Consider the following 22738-nt stretch of genomic DNA (forward strand, 5'->3'; position numbering starts at 1 on the left):
AAGAAGGCGCGGACAATGTATCTTACAGCGCTTGAGGCCGAAATTCTGATGGCAGCATATGCCGATAACATGCAAATTCCGCGGAAAAAAAGTAACACAGCCTCAGCTGCAAAAGAAAGAGAGCATGCATGGCAAAACATAGCCGACAGAGTCAATGCGTGAGTGTTAATTTAAACATTGATCTAGGGATTTCCACCCATTTAACACGTTATTTTATTATATTTTATTTTTTATTTCATACATTTTATTTTGTGATGTGATTTGAGCGCAGGTGCAACCCAACAGGCCCCAAACGTTCCTGGCAGCAAGTAAAAATGAAATATAAAAATATAGTCCAAACAGGTAAGGTGTAATTGTATTATGAGCCATAGTGCTTGATCTGTTTGTCCGATGTCAATCAATTGCAGTTAGAGGCTACATTAATTTTCTTTCTGTAAGCACTTATTGAAATTATCTGAGCACGTTACAAGTACATATTTGCTTACTCTGTATGCTCAAATGTGACCCGTTATAGCCAACAGAAAAAAAGCGGAGGCCCGAAAAATAGGTGGGGGTCCTCCACCACCACCACCACTCACAGAGGCTGAGCAGTTGGCTTCCACATTTGTGATAATGTTGGTAGCATCACATATGATCTTCACAGTGCAGAGAACACAAATTAGCATCCATTACTATAATGAAATAATTTGTTAGTTTGAAATGCTACAGGGAACTATGTACCTGTACATTAATGCTGTGGAAAGACTTCCTGTTCACATAGTCTCCTTCATTTACTGAAGGAGCAATGATTGGAATGTGAGTGCCATCTATACAGCCAATCACGCCTGGGAACCGTGAAAATAAATGTAAAATTTAAGTAGTAGTTCAAGTGTCACCACATCATGAATTAAGTTTCGTTCATCCTGATACCTGCAATTTTGTGGCATCCCTCTTTGATAAATCTTGTGGGTCCATGACCGGGGAACACCACAAACGAGTACAGGAGACGTTTCAGTGCAACTGTAACATTCCTGACTGTCCGACAGACGGTAGCCTTGGAAACGTGCTCAACGTCACCATTATACAGAAAGCTCCCGTTTGCAAAAAACTGAAGTGCAATACAAATAATATGTACAGAACTGAGAGAATGTCCGCGATGTGTCACATGAGCAATATTAGGCCTGAGGATGTTATTCAAATAAATTATAGATTGTGCTGAAAAACGGTAACGTTCACACAGGAAATCATCAGGAAATGATAAAATGTCCGAACGCGCTCTAATCACTCTCTCCCGGTGGAGAGCTCTGCGGAGAATTTGGGCTTCAACATCTACTGGCTCTTCAAGGAAGGAGCACGCCATGTCTGACACTTCCTACAGTCAGGTTTCCGACAAAGAGGCGGAGAAAGTCAGGGTTAGTTGAAGTAAACCTGCTAGGTCCTAGGAGGTTAAAAATAGAATGGGAGGCAGAGGCTTCAGTTTTCATGCCCCTTTTCTTTGGAAACAGCTTCCAAATTTAATTTGGGAGACAGACACCATCTCTACCTTTAAGACTAGGCTTAAAAATTCAGAGAAAATTCTTTTTTTTTAAATTACATTTTTTATTGTAAAAGCCACAAACATGTTTAACGAATCATTTTCATAACTTGAAATGCAAATAGAAATTGTACATTTACTACACTACACACTAACTACAGCCTCCAAGCACGCTAAACGTCACTAATGTCTCACATATGAAAACTCGCTCTCTCTCTCTCTTTCGTTCGCCCGCTTTCTCTCGCAGGTGTCACTCCTAAAACTTCCCCCTCTTCCTAAAAACCAAGTGCCACATGTTGCCATATCATTTTTTTGATTGGCTGACACAGTAAATTTTAACACCAATAGGGAAGGGGTGTTTTTTCTTTTTTCACTCGCAAGCGCAGTGTTTGCTAGCGCTGTCCTTAGAAAATGCCGTTTTTAACCATTTCTTCTCGCTGTAAACACCACTGTTTTGTTCAGAAAAAAAACATTGCGTGTATTTTTTATCATAACTCTGGTTTTACGTGGCCAAACGACACAATTTAAAAACTGGTATGTGCCTTGCAGTCCGCACTTCCGAACCAAGTTGAATTGGAGACTCTGTGTCGCTGCATCTTGTTGCTGTGTCATCTTAAATTGGTCATGTGATTTTGACGCACCGGCGCGTCTGTCGACCCCAGAGGATTAAAGCATATAGTTAGGGCTGGATCAGGTGACCCTGAATCCTCCTTTAGTTATGCTGCAATAGGCTGCCGGGGATGCTGTGTTAAGTATTTCTTCTTCAGTCACCTTTCTCACTCACTATGTGTTAATAGACCTTTTTGCATTAAATCAGAGTGTGTGTGTGTGTGTGTGTGTGTGTGTGTGTTCCTGTCTAGCTATCTTTGTGAGGACCGAAATCTCCATTCTACTACTACTACTATACTTGTGAGAACCAACAGTCACTTGTGAGGACACACACACACACCGGTCCTCACATATTTGAAGGCCTTTTTGAGGCTCAAAATGTGGTTTTAGTGTCAGGGTTACAATTAGGTTATGGTTAGGTTTAGGGTAAGGGTTAGGCATTCATTTTTAATGGTTAGGGTAAGGGGCCCCCTTACTAAGATAGCTGATAACAAAAGGAGAACAAGTAGATAAAGCAGAGAAACTCTGATGCTAAAGAAGGGAATACTCACTTTTCTTTTGGCCTTTATACTGCTGGGCCTTTTTCTTCTGCTTGGGAACAGACTGGGACATTTCTCTGTTACCTAAAAAAGAAACAAGAAAGGACATTCAAGCATACAATGAGAGGAAAGCACATCCATACGACTGTCTTCCTCTTATCCAATTCAGTGTCGCGGGACGAGGAGGGGGGCCGGAGCCTTTTCCAGCTTTGGCAGGATACATAATTATCTTTTTGGCAGTTGTGAGGCAGAGGCACATGCGCAAACATTCTCCAAATGATATAGGTTATGGTTGGAGAGAAGTTCAAGAGCCCTAGGTAAGATAGTTCAGGATGTCATCCTACTGCAAGGTGGCAGACTTGAGACAGCCACCACAGCAACATGCTCATATTACTATCTTCTAGTTCCAGGTGGTTTGCAGTGACTGAACAGTCAAAACAAAAAGAGAATGTTTTAAAAGACCTACATATGAAGAGGAACGGTTAATTTGAAGATTTACATTAAGGCTGCGAAGGATATTTAGTTTTCATTATGTTGACTGCAGAGAAAATTGCCTTGCTTTTGTGTGTGGAGCAAGACATGGTCAAGATACACGGGGCTAATTTCCTTATATCTGAGAAATTTCTTTCAGTACAAACTGCTCTTTTGGGTCCACATCATCTTAGAGATCAACAAATTGCATCTGGAGAGGCCCAGCATTTAGCCACTGCTCAACTTTCACAGCACCAGTTTGTTCCTTATCTTTTCTCTCCTTTCGCCGTGTCACCCATTTGCTTTTTCAGCTTTCTCAGGCATAGTCTTCTGTATTTTTCCCTTTTTTCTATATTGCTTTCTTTCTACTGTCTTTTCTTGTGTATCTTACTAACTCTCAGTGGTCAGGACAAACACCACTGAAACAAAACAAACAAACAAACAAACAGAAAAAAACAAAACGTAATGATCAATTGAACTGCTGAAATAAATGCAGTACGAGAAATAGACCTGAAATAAGCTCACTGTAAATCTATAAATTCTAAGCAGGCATTCCTGATTGGTGGCAGTTTATAAACACCCCTATGAGACAAACAAACACATATGCACATCCCTACCTCACAATGTTTACAGGTCTAGATGTGCGCACACTCAACCGCACAGGTGGTCTGTGGGATAACAAACGATTCTCTATTTCTCAGTTATATATTGGCAAGAAAACACCTATTCTTCCTCTGGAAATGCAGCAATACCCCCTTGCACATTCAATGGCTGCGTGATGTAATGTCCTTTCTTAAACTTGATAAGCTCAACCATTTTCTCTGAGGCAGATCCCAAAAGTTTTTGGTCAAGTGACAGCTATTCGTGACCTACTGTAGTTCATTATAACCGTCTCATGTAGTGATCCCATTCTCTGCCCTACTATCTTGTCTGATCCTTGATATTAATAATTCTCTAAACGTTTTGCACTAAGACACTAGAGGAAGAAGTATGAACAGCATTATGGCATTACTCTGTGAGGCAGGCGGTTGGAGCTGGTAGCCTGTTAGCTGACACCAGCCCACTGGATAGAGGTCAGGCGACTCGCAGTCCACCCACTGATCATACTCGTCTTCCCAACCATCAAAGTGGATCCTCAGTAGGCGGTGCACAATCCTTGTCACCGTGGCGACACACACCAGCCTTGGTTCCATCAGATCAACAGCTTCCAGCTTCATGCCTAGCCGAAACCCATGATTGGGAACCTCCTAGGACATGAAAGGATCAAGGACAGTGGAAAAAGAGAAATTTAACAAACAAAACCCGGATCTTAAAAGTACTGCAGCCTGTATTTATCCTTCAGTAAAAGCTTGTGAGAAACTTTACAAATCCTGTCAGTCATAACATGAATATGACCAATAATGACATGAGTTTTTACTGCTACTGTTTAAATGGATGGGGCACGGTGACATGGAGATTAGCACTGTTGCCTCACAGCAAGACGGTCCTGAGTTCAATCCCGACCACCTGGCCGGGGCCTTTCTGTGTGGAGTTTGTGTGGGTTCTCTCCAGGTACTCCAGCTTCCTCTCACCGTCCAAAGACATGCAATTAGTGGGGTGGGGTTAGGTTAATTGGTGATTCTAAGGCTATATCTACACTAGCCCGGATAAATATGAAAACAGTGTATACGTCTGAAAACGCTCCGCGTCCACACTATAATTTTCATAGAGTTGTTCATCCACATTTAAATCAAGTTCAAGTTCAAAGTTTATTCGCCACATGCAGTGGCAGGTTGCCCTGCAGTGGAATGAACCCGCCCCCCGACCTTACACATACAACACAGACATCACATGGGGATACAAGTCAGAGAACGGTTGCATTACAGAAAAAAAAAAACACTGAAATGTACACTACAATGGGAAAGGTACAAGAGGAAAAAAAGAGACCTCTACTCATGCTGGGCTACAGGAGGACAGCATGAGAGCAGGAAACAAAAAAAACTCCTCTGCACAGAAAGCACATAAATGTCCACAGTACAACATTATAGAGCACGTGAACAGCAACAGGGTTGGGGATAAGGAGTAATCCCAGGCAACACAGCAGCCATCCTGCCACTGCGCCGACTCTCCAGCGCGGGCCCAGACCCGTCCCCAGGAGGCAACAAGCATCGAAGGCATTGGAAGGGGAAGGGAAATGTGTGAGTGCTTATCAGTGTAAGTGTATGTGTGTGCGTGTCCATAGTTCAGCTGAGACAGTGTCCTTCGCCCTATCAGGCTAAGTAAACAGTCTGCTAGCCAATCCAGGTGGCCTTGCATGGGATGGGAAGAATAGTCATCACACAGTCGTTATCAGGGAGTTTTTGTTCGGCTCCAGCCCCAGCTGGCGCCATGGTGTCCGCATGTTGAGGTTGTCAATTTTCTTTTTATGCGAGCAGCTCAGAGGAGGAGAATTTCAAGCTGTTCCTAACACTCCGACACTGGTCCCTCAATCTCCCGTTGGAGAGCCGCAAGCCTCCCCATGATGGTATCAAACTTCTGTTCCATGGTGTTATCATTCTTTTGATTCTGAGACCCCACAACTGCAGTGAGCCATTCTGCGATGTGATCCAACTTTCACTCAAGGGTCTCATTTTGAGCAGGCCTCTCTTTGATGTATCCCAACATACGCTCAATGGTGTTGTTTTGAGTCTTCACGGCAGCTGTAAGCGTCTCCAAGGTGTTAACCACACTGCGTTCGTTGTGAGAGGTCGCGCCTCATCCAGTTGCTTCGATTCCAGCGGGCAGCTTTGGGGGGGGGGGGGGGGTTGAACAGCCGGTTCCGCTCTCATATTTCTCCAATAAGTCAGGGCCAAGCCAGCTCCAATCAGCAAGAACCCTGTTATCATGGTTCCGAATAGGTAGATATCTTCAGCGTCCTCGATCGACAGTCCCGCCAGGCACATGATCTTCCAGTTCTGCCACCCATCCATCATGTATCCGGCAGGGAAAGTCCCTCCAGGGCACTCGGGCTCTCCCGAGCCCAGACTCCTCGTTGAGAAAAGGGTGTCAATAGCATTCAGAGACCAGTTGATCAAATCCATAATTCTCTTTTAGGTTTTAGAGAACGACAGTGAGAGACTGTTCGAGGGAAAGTAATACACACGAGACAAGACAAGGACACAAGAGGCTAAGCAGGGAAGATAAGGGGAAGGAGGAGAGGAGAAAAAGTGCGACCGCCTTCGCCGAGAGCCAAGAGAGAGAGCCAAATAACCGAAAACGCTTACGTTCCAGTACTGCACATGCGTAAAACCCAAGACGATTCGACCTGCCTCATTTCTGTCTGCCGTTTATTTACTTTCCGGCTCTTTGAAACGTCGCGGAAAAAAGTTTTTTTTAAATGGACTCTGACCTGGACCTTGAGGTCAAGGTCACTGATATTCAAACTTGTCCACAATTTTTAGTAGATGCACCTATGGTATCAATTTTAAAATAATAAATGGCCACTCATTCTTGGATCCCCGTGGAACTCTGTGACCAACTTTTGAGCATGAATAAGAGAAATTTAAATCTAGTAGAGATATCAAATTCAGACCACACTGACTGATACTACCGTTGTATTCTAATCGCCTTAGTAAAATACTGTTGTCAGTGGTAATTGAATTGATCATTGATCATCAATTGATCATTGATCATTTGTTACCTTACCAGTGCCGTGTCTGTGCTATGGCGCAAATCTGGACTGAATCTTTGCAAATTATCTGTTCTTTTGCAATGATTATTTAACTGATTGACAGTTAACATCTCCAAATGTTTTGAAATAAAAGTAGCTAGTAAGAACTTTTCAAGTAATAATTTAATTACAGCCATCTTAATGAGGACAGATTAATCATACTTGTGTAACACTTGTAACAACAATTTTTCGAGGACAAACAAAGATGGAGAGTGGAAAGTCATTTTCAGTCTCCATCATGTTAACAGTGAAGGAATCACTTCCTTAAACTTAGTTATCACACATGTTTTGATTGTAGTTATACACAGACAAAAGTACTGGGTCAGCTAGACTGACAAACCGATATCATGAAGCTCCCAGCATAGTGCTAATGTTAATGCTAGAGAACGTTTGTAACTCTACAGCATATAACTGACAACCGACTACATGGCTCAGGACTCAGCAACCCTGCACTGCAAATTTACGTGGTCTGTCACTTCATGGCTGAGTTGCTGTGGTTCCCAAATGCTTTTCCTCTGCAATAATACTGCTTACAGTTGATCATGGAATATCTAGGAGTTAAGCAATTTTTTAGATGTGTCCTTGATCCAACACAGCTTATTTAAATGGCTAAATTACCTCCTCAACATGTCTTGAATGTCTCCAGAGGCCTGGTAATGAACTAATCATCATATTCAGGTGTGTTGACCCAGGGTGATATCCTGCAGGACACCGGCCTTTGAGGCCTGGAGTTCCCCACCCCTGGTCTATATAGTGTAGATCAGGGGTGTCGAACTCCAGGCCTTGAGGGCCGGTGTCCTGCAGGTTTTAGATATCACTGTGGGTCAACACACCTGAATGAAATGATTAGTTCATTACCAGGCTTCTGGAGAACTTCATAACATGTTGAGGAGGTAATTTAGCCATTTAAATCAGCTGTGTTGGATCAAGGACACATCAAAATCCTGCAGGATACCGGCCCTCGAGGCCTGGAGTTCGACACCTGTGGTGTAGATAATTGCAGATGGTGTTTTTATTGCAAGTTATGGGATTTTGATTAGCAGAAGATTTTTAAACTGTTTAAAAACCACACAGGATATACATCAATAAACCTTACCTTGTTAAAGAGCCTGACAGGAGCAGCTACTGAACCTGTTTCTCTGAGGTAGTCAAACCATTTGAATGGGAGTTTAGTGTACCCTGAGAAACACAGTATGTGTCAAGGTCAGAACATAAACAACCCCAAATTTTAAGGTTCCAAAGTGAAGAAAAAAAATATAACTGTAGAGTACCTCTAGGGGGTGTGAGTTCAATGTTATTGATTTCACAGAAGCCAACAGGGAAGATGGAAGGGGAGGTGCCATGGTAGCAGAACCAGTCTGATCCATCGACTGCCTCTGAGCCATCTACCCCAATCATGAGATATCCATCTGCCAACACCTATATAGCAGAGAGTTATGTCATGTCAACTTTAATGTACAACCTAAATTCCAAAAATGTAGATGCTTTTCGGGAGGAGGTTTTCTGGACTTTGAACAAGGCCACCGGCCTGAAACTAGCTCTCAACCCCCTACTTGCTCTCTTTGGTACAGCGGGAGAGGATGATAAGCATATTCCAAAAGCAAAGCGCAGGGTGCTGTCCTTTGGTTCCCTCTTGGCTAGGCGTGCCATTTTGATTGGCGGAAGGTTGCTGCCTCGCCCTCCCATGTTCGGTGGCTTTCTTTTTTCTTTTTTTCCCCCTCTTTTTGTTTTCTTTCTGTCTTTTTTTCCCTTGTTGCTTGTTTGCTAAATAATAAGAAAGGAAAACTGTTCCAACATGAGAAGTTCTCTTTTGTATTCATTGTAAAGTTTGTGTTTTCCGTCTTTTTTTCTTTGTAAACTATATCCACAAATACTCAATAAAAATATTTAGAAAAAAAAATGTAGATGCAACTAGAAACAGAACACAATCAAATCTCATAAATCTATAATCTCTTGACACCTGAGGACAAAAAAACAAAAACAAAAACAAAACAAAAAACAACAGATTGAAGGTTTAAACTGAGAAAATATACCATTTAAAACATTTTTTTCATTTTACAGCAGGAACCCCCACTCCTCACCCCTCACCCCTACCAATTACACCCCAAAAACATTTGGCTGCTCCATTGTTCATAAGGGGTGACTCTTCACATATTTGATTTGGCAGACTTAGTTAGATTTAGTTAACAAGAGTGCTCTCATGACTCATCAAGTGATGCTACTGGCCAGGTATTCGGTGGCATGCAGTTTGATAACTTTAGATTTTTTAACCTGCTTGGATTGCTTGGAACCACTACCAAGCATACTGGTGGTACGTAACCACCACTTAATATAGTGGATGAGAAATAAATAAATTATTAGTGGTATTGAAAGTAGGTGTACACAAAGTTACATCAGTAACAGTAATTTTTTCTCTAATGATATTTTAACCTTAAGTAGTGATGACTTCTTGAATTTCTTTATAAATAAAGGAATCCTAGGCTTAACAGAGCTGACTTTTGGTCAGCCTGGCTACAGTGCTGAAGAGAAACCCATCATTCTTATTACCTTTAGTCAGTGATGAGTAGTACGATGTTCTACCTTTACGGAGGGCTTTGTTATAGAGCAATAATCTACTTTTGCAGGCTAAATGATGATCTGCCAAATTAGTTAGATGCCATTTCCTCTGCAGCTTATAAGTTATCTGTTTTAAGGTGCACGTTTGAGAGTTCTAGTCAACTACTTTGGATTTCAGGCTGTATTTTTCAGAGGTGCTACTATATCTAGAATCATATACAGAAAGGAAGTACATTTAATAACAAGACAATGTACTTCTGTGGAAATAAAGTTCAGGTAGCTGCTCTCCACTGTATTGGCACATCACATTGAAGATAACAGTGGTGCAATTATAGCCTTAATTTTACAGCAATCACAAAGATATTCACTGTGTTGAAACATTGATTCTGTTCATCTGGACGTAGTATTTTCAGTGGAAGAAACATTTCATCACTCATCCACCAAGTGACTTCTTCTATCATTAATATGCAAATTGTCATAACCATTGATCAACATATATTCAAATTTCAATTTGTTTGACCACAAAACAGTTTTCCACCTTGTGTAAGTCTATTTCAAATGACTTTTGACCCAGTGAAGATGGTAGTATTTCTATATCATGTTTCCATTTGGCTTTGCCGTTTCTTAATAGCCAACACAATGTTACTTAATAGCCTACCTGCATTTGTGTATGCATTAGTGAACCCCTTGAGAATTCTGAGAAACACTGGTTATACTGGTTACACTGATAATCATCTTAACCTGTTAAGATCAGGTTAGGGTTAGTGGCAAAATCTTCCTAAATCCGTTTCTTTTTAGTACCACTTCCTTTACCAGCCTTTTGTTGCCCCTGTCCCAAATTTGCCATGTTGCTGCCATGAAATTCAAAGTGAGCTAATATATTTCATCAAATAGTAAAATATTTAAGTTCAGACATCTGTTTTCTATGTTTTATTGTGAATAAAATAAGGGTTCAGGAGATTTGTAAATCATTGCATTCTGTTTTATTTACATTTTACACCATCCTGACTTTTGCAAAATCAAAACTGGCTTACCTTTCTTACAGTAGCTACACATATAGCTGAGAGATTGAGGGGGTCAATGGCTTCTAACTTCATCCCATCTTTGAACCAGTCCCCACTCTGGTCCACTTCCTTCGTCTGTAAAATAAAAGGCAGACAAGTGAAAAGAAAATAAGAAAGAAAAATTTATGAAAAGAATGCAGACAGTTAGGGTCATCCCCTTAGTGAACTTGATTAGAGTGACGGTACAGTAAGCGGGCCTGTTAGGTTGAAATTGTTAAATGTTGTCATTGTTTTACTTAAATTTGTAAGTTTTGTAAGTTTCTGTCCTCCTCCCCGGACTACATCTATGTGGGGGATGCAATAGCTATAGTGTTTAATTGTAGGGACATCCTATGTGAGAGTTCTGCTTTCTTATTTAGTGAGGATGTTTTACTTCCTGCGCTTGTGTATGGTGAGACTGTTAAAACGGGGTTGAGCCATATACAGGGGGAGGGGAGATGACCCTTTGTGATCAGCAGGAAGTCACACAAACACATCCACACACAGTCACTCACGTTCACGTGCACACACACAACCGAGCACACCGGTTAAAGCTGTTCGTCTTGCTTTCTTCATGAGTTATGAGTCTCTGAACTACCTCCTGAGCTACGGGGGTGGCTGTAGCTCAGGAGGTAGAGGTAGAGCAGGTCACCTACTGATCGGAAGGTTGGTGATTCAATCCGTGGCTCCTCCAGTCTTATTTATAAACCGTATTTCTATTTATACTTCAATGCAACCAACATCCCTACCTCTTTAAACTGTATTTATTATAACCTTATTTAGTATAGTTGCAACTGCACCCCCCCACTCTGTCTGTCTGTGTGTGTGTGTGTGTGTGTGTGTGTGTGTGTGTGTGTGTGTGTGTGTGTGTGTGTGTGTGTATATATATATATAAATAAATAAAAGCTATTCTAATTCAATTAAGGGTGATACATATGTGATGTTCATGGTTAAGCAACAGTTTGTGTATGTAAATGATCTGTGTACACAAACGTTTCTGGAGCTTGAAAAGGACTGTGTGCCAATGTCATGCACCAGGATGAAATGATAATTGAAAAGTCAAATGACAGAAATGTAGTATCCATCTCCATTTTACGAAGTTCCAAATGGAGTAGTCAACATCAGACACACAGAAACAGACAGACAAATCCATGCATGTATGAGCAAGAGCACAGAACACCACTGTTGGATTAAATGCTTTTATGAGGATTAACTTCAGATTTGTTAAACTACACAATAACATTTTGAATAAATAGCTCTTTCCCACCGAATCTACTACATAAGTATGAAACTTAAATTTTGGTACCCTTATAACACAGGGCTACCACGAGGCAACAAAACAAATTTTGCTCGAGAGTGGAAGAGACATATTTCTTATTATATTAACAGGGACCCCCAAGCACTTAAAAAATTAGGTTAAAGTTTTTTTTCTAAAAATAAAAAACAAAACTATATACCATAAAGGGTTATAACTTTCAATGTTTGTTATGTTTGGAATTGACAACTCACATTGAAACTGCAACATTTTATAATAGGATTGACTTGGGAATGCACCTGTAAAGGTTTGTGCCTCCAGGATCAAGGAGTAGAAAAGTAGACACTATGGGGACATGTTTAAAGTCTCAGACAATAAATAAGTATTTAGTAACGTTTAAAGCCTTATTTGTGCCATTTCAGTTAAAAGCAACACAGTATTATTTGATTGCGAGCTTTCTTTCAAAATATTGGTTAACAAATAATGTTTTAAACTTGCTTTTTTGATGCCAAAAAAAAATCCAGTTCATTAAAGGGGACATTAAAGTAAAGAAAAAGATGTTTTCAGGTCTTATTCCCCACTTGGATTTGAATTTAAGTGGAGTTTAAAGATTCATTAATCCTGTATTTATTCATTTTGATGAAAGGAGTGCTTTAATTTTTTTAATATAAATCCAAACCAGTCGCAGCACTGTTATGCCTGGCTGAATACTCATCATGCATGTACACACACATACAGTACATCACGTCTGTGTGTTGAAAATCTTCCTAGCTGAAGTGTGAAATCTGCTTTTCAAAGGGGGAAGCTTGCAAGGGAACAGGGACTTTTAGTGGTGGTTCACATGTGGGATAATAAGGATGAAATATATTCTGTTCTTTTGCCAAGTCTTACCTTCTGGAAGAGCTGTGGAGGAGCATCGACTTGACCATCTAATTTCCTTGTTATATCTAGAATATGAATACATGAAAATGACTGGTTACACATAAAGTGGGCATTGTTGTAGTCACGTGTGTCAATGAAGATTTCAAGTAAATATTGACACACGTGACCCACATTCACACCGGACTGTTACTTGATCAACTATAACAATTTTCAAAATTCACAAGTTTTGATTCCTCAGACTCCTTACAAAGTGAGTGTGCCTACCAGATCGTTTGAAGCGGTGTCCAATGCTTCTTGACCAGCCTATATTATGGATAAGAGGGCTATACATGTGGCACCAGAAGTCATCAGCTCCACCCTGGCTCTCCTCATAGACCAACCTCAGGCGACCTCCAATCACTTGCTCTACCAGCGCCACCCGTGTCCGGCTGAGATAGTTCTTATCAACCACCTCAACTCGCATTAGCTTCTTAAAGGGAAATTGCATGTTTTGCTGTACCTTCAGTGAAAAATGAGTGACAGGTTTACTAAACCAAGATGAAATTTAACAGCCAAGGATGAACAGAAACAACAACAATGTTTTATTGTAATTTTAGGTTCAGCAAGAACACTTAAAAATAAAATAAATATATAAAATGCAGCTTTACAATACTGGGCTGATGCCTTACCATATCATTAAAGTTAGGTGGCAGTGTTTTAGCTCCAGTGAGGCGCTTCACAAGAAACGTTTTCCAGTTAGAGTACTTATGTTGTATGCCTGTAGAGAGCAGCAATAATTAACCATAGTGCTAAAGAAAACTTAAGTGATTTGTTTGTCAAAACACTCACTTTTTGGAGGTACGAGGGGTTTGCCACTTGAAGCACACCATCCCACAGGGCGAACTTCAGGTATGCAGAGGTTACACCAGAAGTCTTTACTTGTGTCACTGTCAAAGCCCTCATAACGCAGGAGAGCCTTGAACCCTGAAGAACAAGAGGAAACACTGTTAATGTGCGCACTAATTCTTGACATCAGAAACAGTAGATTGAAAAATTAACCACTATCCGCGGTCAGTTTGCTTATTCTATATTCAGCTTCTTGACTAGTTGGAGAAAAAAAATTTGATACAAAGACCGTATTCACATGTGGTATAAACAGTGTTGGGACTAACGCGTTATTAAGTAACGCGTTACAGTAACTACGTTATTATTGTGGTAACGAGCACGGTAACTAGTTATTATGCCAAAACCGGGAACGCGTTACTCGTTACTGGGATTTAAATAGGCTCGTTATTCGTTACTTCGTGTGGTGGCTATCGCGGAGCTTCCACAGATTCAATAACATTAGCAAGTGGTGGAGGCCAGCAGGTGGATGAAGGAAAAGGGAGGCAAGAGGAGAGACCCGAAGCGGCCGCTGGTCCGAGAGTGTCAGGTGAACTGAACTTCAGGTAAGAAGTTATGACCTGCAGTTCATCTGGGTCAGATATAAACCAAGTTTAGGTGGAGTTTATTTTTGTTATGCTGACTTTTTCGTACTGCATGCTAGCTAGCATGACGGAGTTTCTATACAGCTGGGTGGTGCTATGTTACTGATGTTGAACTTTATTTTGTTCATAAGGTTAATTATTAGAGTTGCCAACCGTCCCGTAAAAAACGGAATCGTCTCGTATTCAGAGAAAATATTACACGTTTCGTATTGAGGTGAAAAGGAACACGGTTTGTCCCGGACTTCAGCTACAATGAAAAAGACACAAAGCTGGAGTTATTCTGTGTCTTTGCTGCACAGCTGCCTCTTCTCCCCTCTCTCTCCTGTTGCTACTTCAATCATGAAACTGATCAATGATCAGCTGATCGGCTTTTCTCTCGTGTTTATTTATCGCCCACTTTGCGCCAGAAAGAGGAAACCAGCGGATGTCGCGCTAAACAACAGCAGCACGTTTAAGCTTGATCAGCTAGAATTTATTTAAAATTACTTTCTAGTATCAGCTGATGTTTGCTGGAGCCACAGCTGTAAAGCTGCTGGTCATGATGTCGGTTTGGATATGTGGTGAGAGGGAAACATGAAGATGAAACCAGGAGATGTCCTTACTGAATCATCAGAGCTGTGATGGAGAAACAGGTTTACCTTTTAGTTAACATGAATGAGTTGAAGGGAAGTTATGAAGTAAACTAGTAAGTAAGTAAGTAAACTTTATTTATTAAGTGCTTTTCACAGCGCTTAATAAATAAGCGCTGTGAAAAGCGCTTATTTATTAATACTTAATAAATGAACTGTTTCTGAGAGACAAATAACACCAGGATCCTTTTCTAAGTAGCTGACAGCTGGTAACTGTGCAGGGGCGGGTCTAGCAAAGTGTTGCCAGGGGGCCAGGTAGAGCATTAAAAGGGAAAGGGGGGCACAAGGAAATACTTTCTTATTCTCATTTAAAATGTCTCCCTTTAAAAAAAATAATTATCTGAGTCTTACAACAAACAATTGATAGATTGATGCATGTATACCATCAGAACAGTGTACATCACTGTCACAACAGTGTTTATTTTCATTCAAAGGCTTTATGATTTTTCCTATAATGCCCGGGACGATTTTTTTGTCCCAGTCCAGCTCTGTATGCAGCTCATCTGCAGTCTGGTGTTACCTACATCTTCCTATTCAGAAGGCAGAATTTCCGAGTTCTGAGTACAATCGAAAGCACCACGACTGCAGTTTTTGTGTTGGATGTAAAAAGCAGGCTAGGATAGAATCAGGCGTGGGATTTCTCTCGTGGAAATGTGCACATTATTTTTTCCTTTCTATTGGTAGGTGGCACAGTGCACTTGTGGCAAGTAAGCAAGCTAGAAGACTGACAATCTTGCTGGGTTACGGAAGCAACACATTAACAAGAGAATTTTGAGTAAAACCAAAGTTACTTTCCCTAGTAACTAGTTACTCTGAAAGTAACGAGTAACTTGAAGTAACTGAGTTACTTTTGATAGAAGTAACTAGTAATGTAACTAAGTTACTAACTTAAAGTAACTTACCCAACACTGGGTATAAATAATGTGTTATTTCTCCTCACTGTTGGTGAGAAAACTATTTATACTGTATCGATTCCCTTCCAAAGGTTTCTTTCTAAACAATCTCAGAAAATCACTTCTGTTTCAGTGCTGAATTTCTTTAACAGCTCATAACAAAGATGTCTGAAGTGAAGCCTTAGTGAAGGAATGGAAATCAGAGTGTCCTGTACTTTACACATAGATGATAAATACATGTGACAGCTAAACATACCAATGAATGTAAACATCTTATTTTTAAGGTTTTTTCCCCCTCTGATGTCAACTTGCACATTTTATTTGTTGGGATGTGGACTGTCACATGTGGAATGGGAGAAGGGGTTTGTTGCTTATTTCTTTGTTTATGGTAAAACAAAAATCAAATACAGACTTTTATTAGCTCAGGTAGAGGGATACATCTGGTACTTTCATCTATGTGTAGGTTTGTTGTCAGTATTGTCATCAACACAATTGCTGCCAGGACAAAGCAATAAACCTTGACAGATATGGGTCTGACTAATGAGGATGATATTGGCTCAATTGAGAATGAATTTTTAAACTATTTTAGTACTGTAATTAAAAAAAAAAATAAATACAACTATTCTTGCAGCATGTCAGTGTGTAGTATTAAGACCTAGAAAAACTTAAGGCTACAACTTTACAAGGTTGGGCGATATGTAGGATTTTTCCAACCGGCATTCGTCAGTCCAATAAATGACGATAGGTGATATATTTGCACAGGTGACTTTTTGAATTTATACGTTTTTTGGAGGGAATATTTCACTTTCTTTTCTTGTTTGTTTCAGTATTAATATAGGTACGTTCTTGATTAGTCATTTGTTTATTTGAGAGGCACCAAATCGCACAAAAGACAACTTTACGTCAAAGATTTTTTTTATGTTCGCTGGAAGAAACATTTTTTAACATACGTTTTGTATCTTGTTGTTTGGTCGAGTGTGTAAGACAGATAAACATTGGAAGAGCCTGTAAACACTAGGGGTGCAACGATACACAAAATTCACGGTTCGGTTCGATACTTTGGTGTCACGGTTCGATATTTTTTCAATACAAAAAAAATGTTCATGCCTTTTTAATTTGTCATTTATTAAAATTATAAATATATATTTTAACTCAAAAGTACAGTTTTTAAATTTAACCCTAACCCTTGTGCGTGTTTTTTATTTTGACAGCGAATGCACACCTGCAGACCACTTATGTGCAGCCCTGGTTATTTAGCTCGTCATATTGCAGCCACAGAAATTCTTTTGTCCATGAAACCATAAAGCTGCACTTTCTTTTTGCCTTATAGTCTGATTTGTCATAACTTCTCCGTTTTGTGGTAAGCTTTTCTTTGGCTGTCACTTCTTCACCCTGACCTGTCTTATTTGGCTCAGCAGAACTAAAATATATATCCTGCTGCTTTTACACACGCACTCATATAAGCTCAGCGATTCTCTGCGCGATCAACCTCTCACATGTTTAAGCTGCGGGAGATTTCACTTGTCATGTTTGCATAGTAAGCTAACGATTAATAAGACGATGTCAGAGGAATTGGTGCACAAATTATCATCACTCACAGATCAGTGCTGTCGCTCTCTATACACAGTTCGCACGATTGCAAAGTGAAAGCAAAAAAACAAGCACAAATTCAAACGCGATTTCAATATGTCACATATTGACAGTGGCTCGCCGATGCCAATGACATAATTACCCAGCTACATTTCTGAAAGAATGCAAAAGCATTGAAATATTTTTCCTTCCTACAATAGCCCGACGGGCAGGGTAGCCCGTCTGAAAAAAATCGCTAGCCCCAGGACGTCGGGCTAGCGATTTTGCGAGCCCTGTATCTGATTGAGGAATCACTCATCTTTGGAAAAGAGAGTTTATTACAGAGAAATGTCTCTTTCCAAAATAAAAGCTATACTATCCGCTTCTTCTGGGCTATATTCTCAGCAGCATAAGGAGAATCATGTGCTAACAGCTGTCTAAATGACTTGGCTAAAGTTAGTAGCATGCTTGTTGTTTTTGTCTTTGCACTAGGATGATGTCGGCGTAAATGTGCAGTCATATTCGTTGTGTTCCCACTAGTGCTTTCAGGTTAATCTCGTTGAAATGACCTTAACGCCACAACACGGCAAATCTCCGTTAACGAGCTACCGCCGATCGCCCCGTGCATGGGGCTAGACGGCCAGCTAACTGCGCTAACACACTAGTTCCCACCCATGTAATTGAGCATTGCATGGCACATCCAACATACTGTTTTACTTTAGTCCATGACTCGCTTACCTTCAGGGTCATACGTCACATGAAAACCAAAATAATTCCAAACGCCAGATCTGAATGAGAGTGGGGGAGGTCCATGTTGCAAGGAGAGCTGAACTTCTGTCTTGCTAGCTTGCCCTGCGCTCTTCCTTCTGACTATGCTGTCTGTGTTGAGCGCTCAGTGGATCTGCGCTCGACAGTGCAGCCTAGGCGGAGTAGTCGAACGCAGATTCACTGAGCGCTCAACACAGACAGCATCGTCAGAAGGAAAGTTGATAAAATAAATTACAAATGTATTGTTCGATACATATGCGTACCGAACCGAAAGCACTGTATTGAACAATTCAATATCGATACGAATATCGTTGCACCCCTAGTAAACACGGTTAAAGTGGAAAAAAGAAACCAGTTTTTCTTTGTTTCCCTGCCCAACATTGTATTTTTTTATTTAAATAAAATGTTTTTGTTTTTTACTGAACATAGGATACTGTCTTTCTTTCTTTCTGTTATGACTTTGTGTAAATTGATCGCTGCATTTGGGGGCACACTGAGGAGGGTGCCGTTAAAACAGCGCTATTATTGTTTTTGTTGACTTTTCTCTTAGCTTCAACCAACATTATTAGCAAACTTACTAACGGGCAAATAAATAAATTGCTCTTGTAAAAACGATTGGCGAAAGGCTCAGCCTATCGTTGATCGTTGATAAATTCGTCCAATCACCCAACCTTACTACACCGATTCTGAGTCAACTAGCAGCTGCAAGTTCTCTTTTATGTAAAGCCAAATGCCTCTCTTGTGGTTCACTGTCTCATCAACAACAACTACTTGTTGTGGAAACAGCGAAACTAACTGTTCAAATGTTCAGTGTGACTTTTACATTGGACTTTGCATACATTTGCTATGTCGTGATGTACTTATTCAGCATTAACACTTACTCCTAACAGAGTTCACAAAAATGAAAAGACACAAACACAATTAAAAACACCCCAAGGGTTGTGTGAGAGATTTTACCTTAATTACTTGTAGTGTTTACCTGCTAGCTTTATGATTTCTGCTATCCAGTACACCTTGGTGGAGAAGTTGGTATCAGAGTTGGGCACTTCAATCCTCACACCTACTTCAATATCTCCCCAACATGTTCCCATGGGGGCCTGAGGCACAGAAGTTATCAGCTATGATAATCATAGTATCATATCAGTGGTGACCATATTCTCAGCTCCAGCTACTTACATGCTTGAAACAGCTGACAGGAGCCCCCACCGTGTTACTGCTACAGATATACTGCCCCCAGTCAAAACTCTCTCCAGCGACCACTGACGGAAACAACAATTAGTTTGTTGCTTGTGTACATCAAAAAGAGCAGAAATATGAGCCCCATCATGATTGCTTTTTCATAGCCTACCCGCTTTCAGTTTGGCCTGGTTCTGTTGACTTGCTTGGTACTGGGCATAAGCTGCCAACTTTGCCATGAGAGGCTGTTTCTGTAAGACTTTAGCCTTTTTTGTTGGTGGTTTGCCCTTGTAAAAACCAAAGCAGATGTTAATATTTACATAATACAAAATTATGAAACTACTATACTTGTTTATCAAAGATAATGCATTTACCTGGAGTCTTGCCAAGATGCTAGCTTTTTTAGAATTTGAGGAATAACTCCTAGAACAGGACACACTGCAGAAACGCTTGGTTTTGGAGTAAAAAGCATCTCGTACACCGACCATCCCACACATCTCACAGGTGGCTGTGAAAACAAACCGAAATAGATCAGCAGTCTACAAATGGTAAATGGCATTTATAGTTATCCCCATAAGTATTTGGAAATTGACACAATTGCAATTTTTGCTCTGTACGTGGTAAATAGACTGGTTTTTATATAGCGCCTTTCTACTCTGAATACTAAAAGCTCTTTATACATCTTTCCTCATTCACTCATTCACATGCAATCGCACAAGCACTTTTTTATAGGCACTTTCTACCCAACAGTCATACACATTCATTGTCCGGTGGATGCATCGGAGAACAACTTGGGGTTATTATCTTGGCCAAGGATATTTGGCATGTAGAATGGAGCAGAAGGGGACCGAGCCACCCAATCACTACAGTGGATTTTAAATTAACCAAATGTGATACAAATGAAAAATTTCAGCTTTAATTCAAAGGGTATACCAAAAGTAATGCATTAACTGTTTAGGTAATTCAATATCTTGGCCAAGGATATTTGCACATATGAATGTTGAGGAGCTGAGAATCAAACTAATAATCGTTCTACTTCCTGAGCCACAGCAGCTAAACGTAAACACTATTATTGTTCACTCACAGATTATTATTTAAGCAATACACACAAAAAATAAGCCTCATGTACTGACCCATTCCAGCCTTTCCATCAGGGTAGGTGTAGACTTGTCCATTGTTCTTGATGATGGGCAGACTAGCAGGGATAGAGGGTACCACCTCATCCTCACTGTCGTCTGAGCTAGAGCTGCTGGTGGACTCCTCGCTGCAGCTGTCATAGCCATCAAACATCCCGAATGAGTCTCGTCGCTTACGATCTGAACGTGGGGTACGCTCAGCCTTTACAGAGGACACAACAGAGAAACACTGAATGAATTCATATGGATGCTTTTAGGGGTGTCTGTAGCTCAGGAGGTTCTCCTCTCCATTTCTCCGTATAATGTAACACGTTTACTTTGGCATTGGTCATGGAGAAAGCAGTGAAATTGGTCTAAGACATAGGTGTCAAACTCTGGCCCGTGGGCCTAATTTGGCCCGCAGCCTAATTACATTTGGCCCGCAAAGCCATACCAAATTATTATTAGAGCTGGCCTACTGGTATTATACAGCTAATATATATATTCTTTAGTATTAAGCTTTGCTTGTTCCATATTCAGTTTTTCAGCAAAACTTGTTTGAGTCCATAAGAAGAGATTCATTCTTAAATCTGGAGGAAGATTTTTTTTTTTCAATAAATATTAACGTTAGCCCGCGACCTTGTTCCAGTTTTGAATTTTGGCCCACTGTGTATTTGAGTTTGACACCCCTGGTCTAAGAGAAGGTAACTGTTCAGAAAAACATATTTCATTCAAATCATTTTATTTTACTCCATTCCTTTTGAGTTATTTTACTTTAGTAAAACTCAATAAAAGAAAAATAATTCTTTTGAGCTATTGCACTTTATTTTAACGGCTCCTTACAAATGTCCTTGTTCTGTGGTTCTGGAGTTTAGCCACACAAACTAGCCAAAAATTTGTCTTTAGTGCAGAAGAGATGCCCAGTTTATTTATTTATTTATTTTTTAACAGCGGCGCTCTTATTCAAATTAAATATACCATGGTTTTTAATATTAATAAAATTAACCTTTTCTTTGAACATATAATTAATGGTAAAAGCACAGCAATAATAGTGCCTTAAAATAATTCTTATTACTGTTAATCTCAATCTCTGTGCGAATCAATACAAAAAAACGAAGATACTTAAAACAACAACTTCTGTGAGGAGGCTAGAAAGGGAATATTGCTCTAAGGCATTCTTGGGAGGTAGAAAGGGGAAGAATGGGGGAGCAGACACAGTCTGCAATAGTTGCAAAAGAAATAGTTTGATTGCAAGGTTGATGCAAAATATAATAATGGACCAGAAGAAAATAAAGATTCAAATCTTTTTAGTTCACATTTTTATTATTTTTGTAATCAATATTATTTCCTTTTTTGAGCATTTGTAAGATGTTTTAGACAAATGTCAACAAAAATCAAGTCCCTAAGCTAAATTTTAGTATTGAAGTGAAGCTGAACTTATTTTAGTTGAAAGATGCAGTTTTACAGTTCGCCTTTCATCATTAATGCATCATTTAGATTCAGGTAGGAAAATATCAGCGAACCATATCTGAGTCAGCATGACTTTGTTCGAAACGCCCAAACATCTAAATAAATAAATTCTACGTGAAAATATGGAAGTCTGATCACAGGATCCGGAACAATGCGTACATGTTGTCAAAGCTAGTTTACTTCCTCTTCACAGCATCTCAGCTCAAACATTACACTACGCACAACTGTTTAACTTAAAAAATATATATATATATATATATATATATATATATATATATATCTCAAGACACCCATTTCCAAAGACATCCTTCGTAAGCTACATTTTGCATACATATATATTAAAAAGTAAACTAATACCGAAACTAAAACAAGGGACGGCCTTATTACAAACACCTCCTAAAGCTAAACAGCACTAGCATAGCTAGCTAGCAGAACCTGTTTCTCCAGGGTTTTTTTTTTTTTTTCAGAGCAAAGCCTTTTTACGTTCGTCTATTATATAGTTGCAATAGTTAGACTTGTAAGAAAACTCTACTTGTTTTTTTTTTTCAGAGAGAGAAAGAGACGAAAGAAAGAGCTTTAGTATTATGTGTAGATGGGTGAGCCACTAGCTGGCTATCGTAAACAGATAACAACAAAGGAGGCGTACTAGCCTGAACAATCCACTGGAAACGGAGGCTCGCGGCCCAAAAATGTTTCAAACCAACTCACCAAATCCCTTGCGTTTTCCATCAGCCCTTCATATAGATGCTCTTCCAGTTACCTGCACTTCCTAATTCAAACAAATCCCCTCACCTGGGGTATAACCTAGCTTTGAATTTTAGTCTAAATACTACCAAGCAGGATATCAACAAATTACTCTGCAGCCTCTGCGCATGAGCGACCGTAACCTACTTTCGTGTGATTGGTGGATCTGCAATGGAGGTCATCGACCGATGCAGACACAAAATAGACTTCGCAGAGTAACTGAATGAAAGGGGCCTTCAGAACAACTACAGATTATTAGTCGGTGTAAGTACAGTAACGTTACAGTAATTTCAATGGTTTTGTTTTGTTTATAACTAGCTCCTGACTTTCGTTTGAAATTTTTCCATATAAA

General features: G+C 39.9%; 1 protein-coding gene across 2 annotated transcripts in view; it reads right to left on the bottom strand.

Annotated features, from left to right (window-relative positions):
• mbtd1 (mbt domain containing 1) overlaps positions 1 to 22509 on the bottom strand; it is a 36466-nt gene extending 13957 nt beyond the window's left edge. The window contains exons 1-15 of one of the 2 annotated variants that reach the window (XM_026177598.2): positions 22351 to 22509; positions 20191 to 20395; positions 19432 to 19565; positions 19230 to 19344; positions 19058 to 19140; positions 18861 to 18978; positions 13385 to 13519; positions 13225 to 13313; positions 12821 to 13055; positions 12566 to 12621; positions 10411 to 10515; positions 8092 to 8239; positions 7917 to 7999; positions 4145 to 4379; positions 2674 to 2745 (exon numbers count right to left, since the gene is read on the bottom strand). In XM_026177598.2, the coding sequence (XP_026033383.1) occupies positions 2674 to 2745; positions 4145 to 4379; positions 7917 to 7999; positions 8092 to 8239; positions 10411 to 10515; positions 12566 to 12621; positions 12821 to 13055; positions 13225 to 13313; positions 13385 to 13519; positions 18861 to 18978; positions 19058 to 19140; positions 19230 to 19344; positions 19432 to 19565; positions 20191 to 20395; positions 22351 to 22371 (1834 nt within the window). In that variant the 5' untranslated portion in view covers positions 22372 to 22509. Of the gene's footprint in view, positions 1 to 2673; positions 2746 to 4144; positions 4380 to 7916; positions 8000 to 8091; positions 8240 to 10410; positions 10516 to 12565; positions 12622 to 12820; positions 13056 to 13224; positions 13314 to 13384; positions 13520 to 18860; positions 19000 to 19057; positions 19141 to 19229; positions 19345 to 19431; positions 19566 to 20190; positions 20396 to 22350 lie in introns of both variants that reach the window. The other variant, XM_080305240.1, reaches the window with a different exon arrangement.
• Between the last annotated feature and the right edge of the window lie 229 nt (positions 22510 to 22738).

The sequence above is a fragment of the Astatotilapia calliptera genome, chromosome 8, assembly GCF_964374335.1.
Source record: "Astatotilapia calliptera chromosome 8, fAstCal68.1, whole genome shotgun sequence".
Taxonomy (NCBI): domain Eukaryota; kingdom Metazoa; phylum Chordata; class Actinopteri; order Cichliformes; family Cichlidae; genus Astatotilapia; species Astatotilapia calliptera.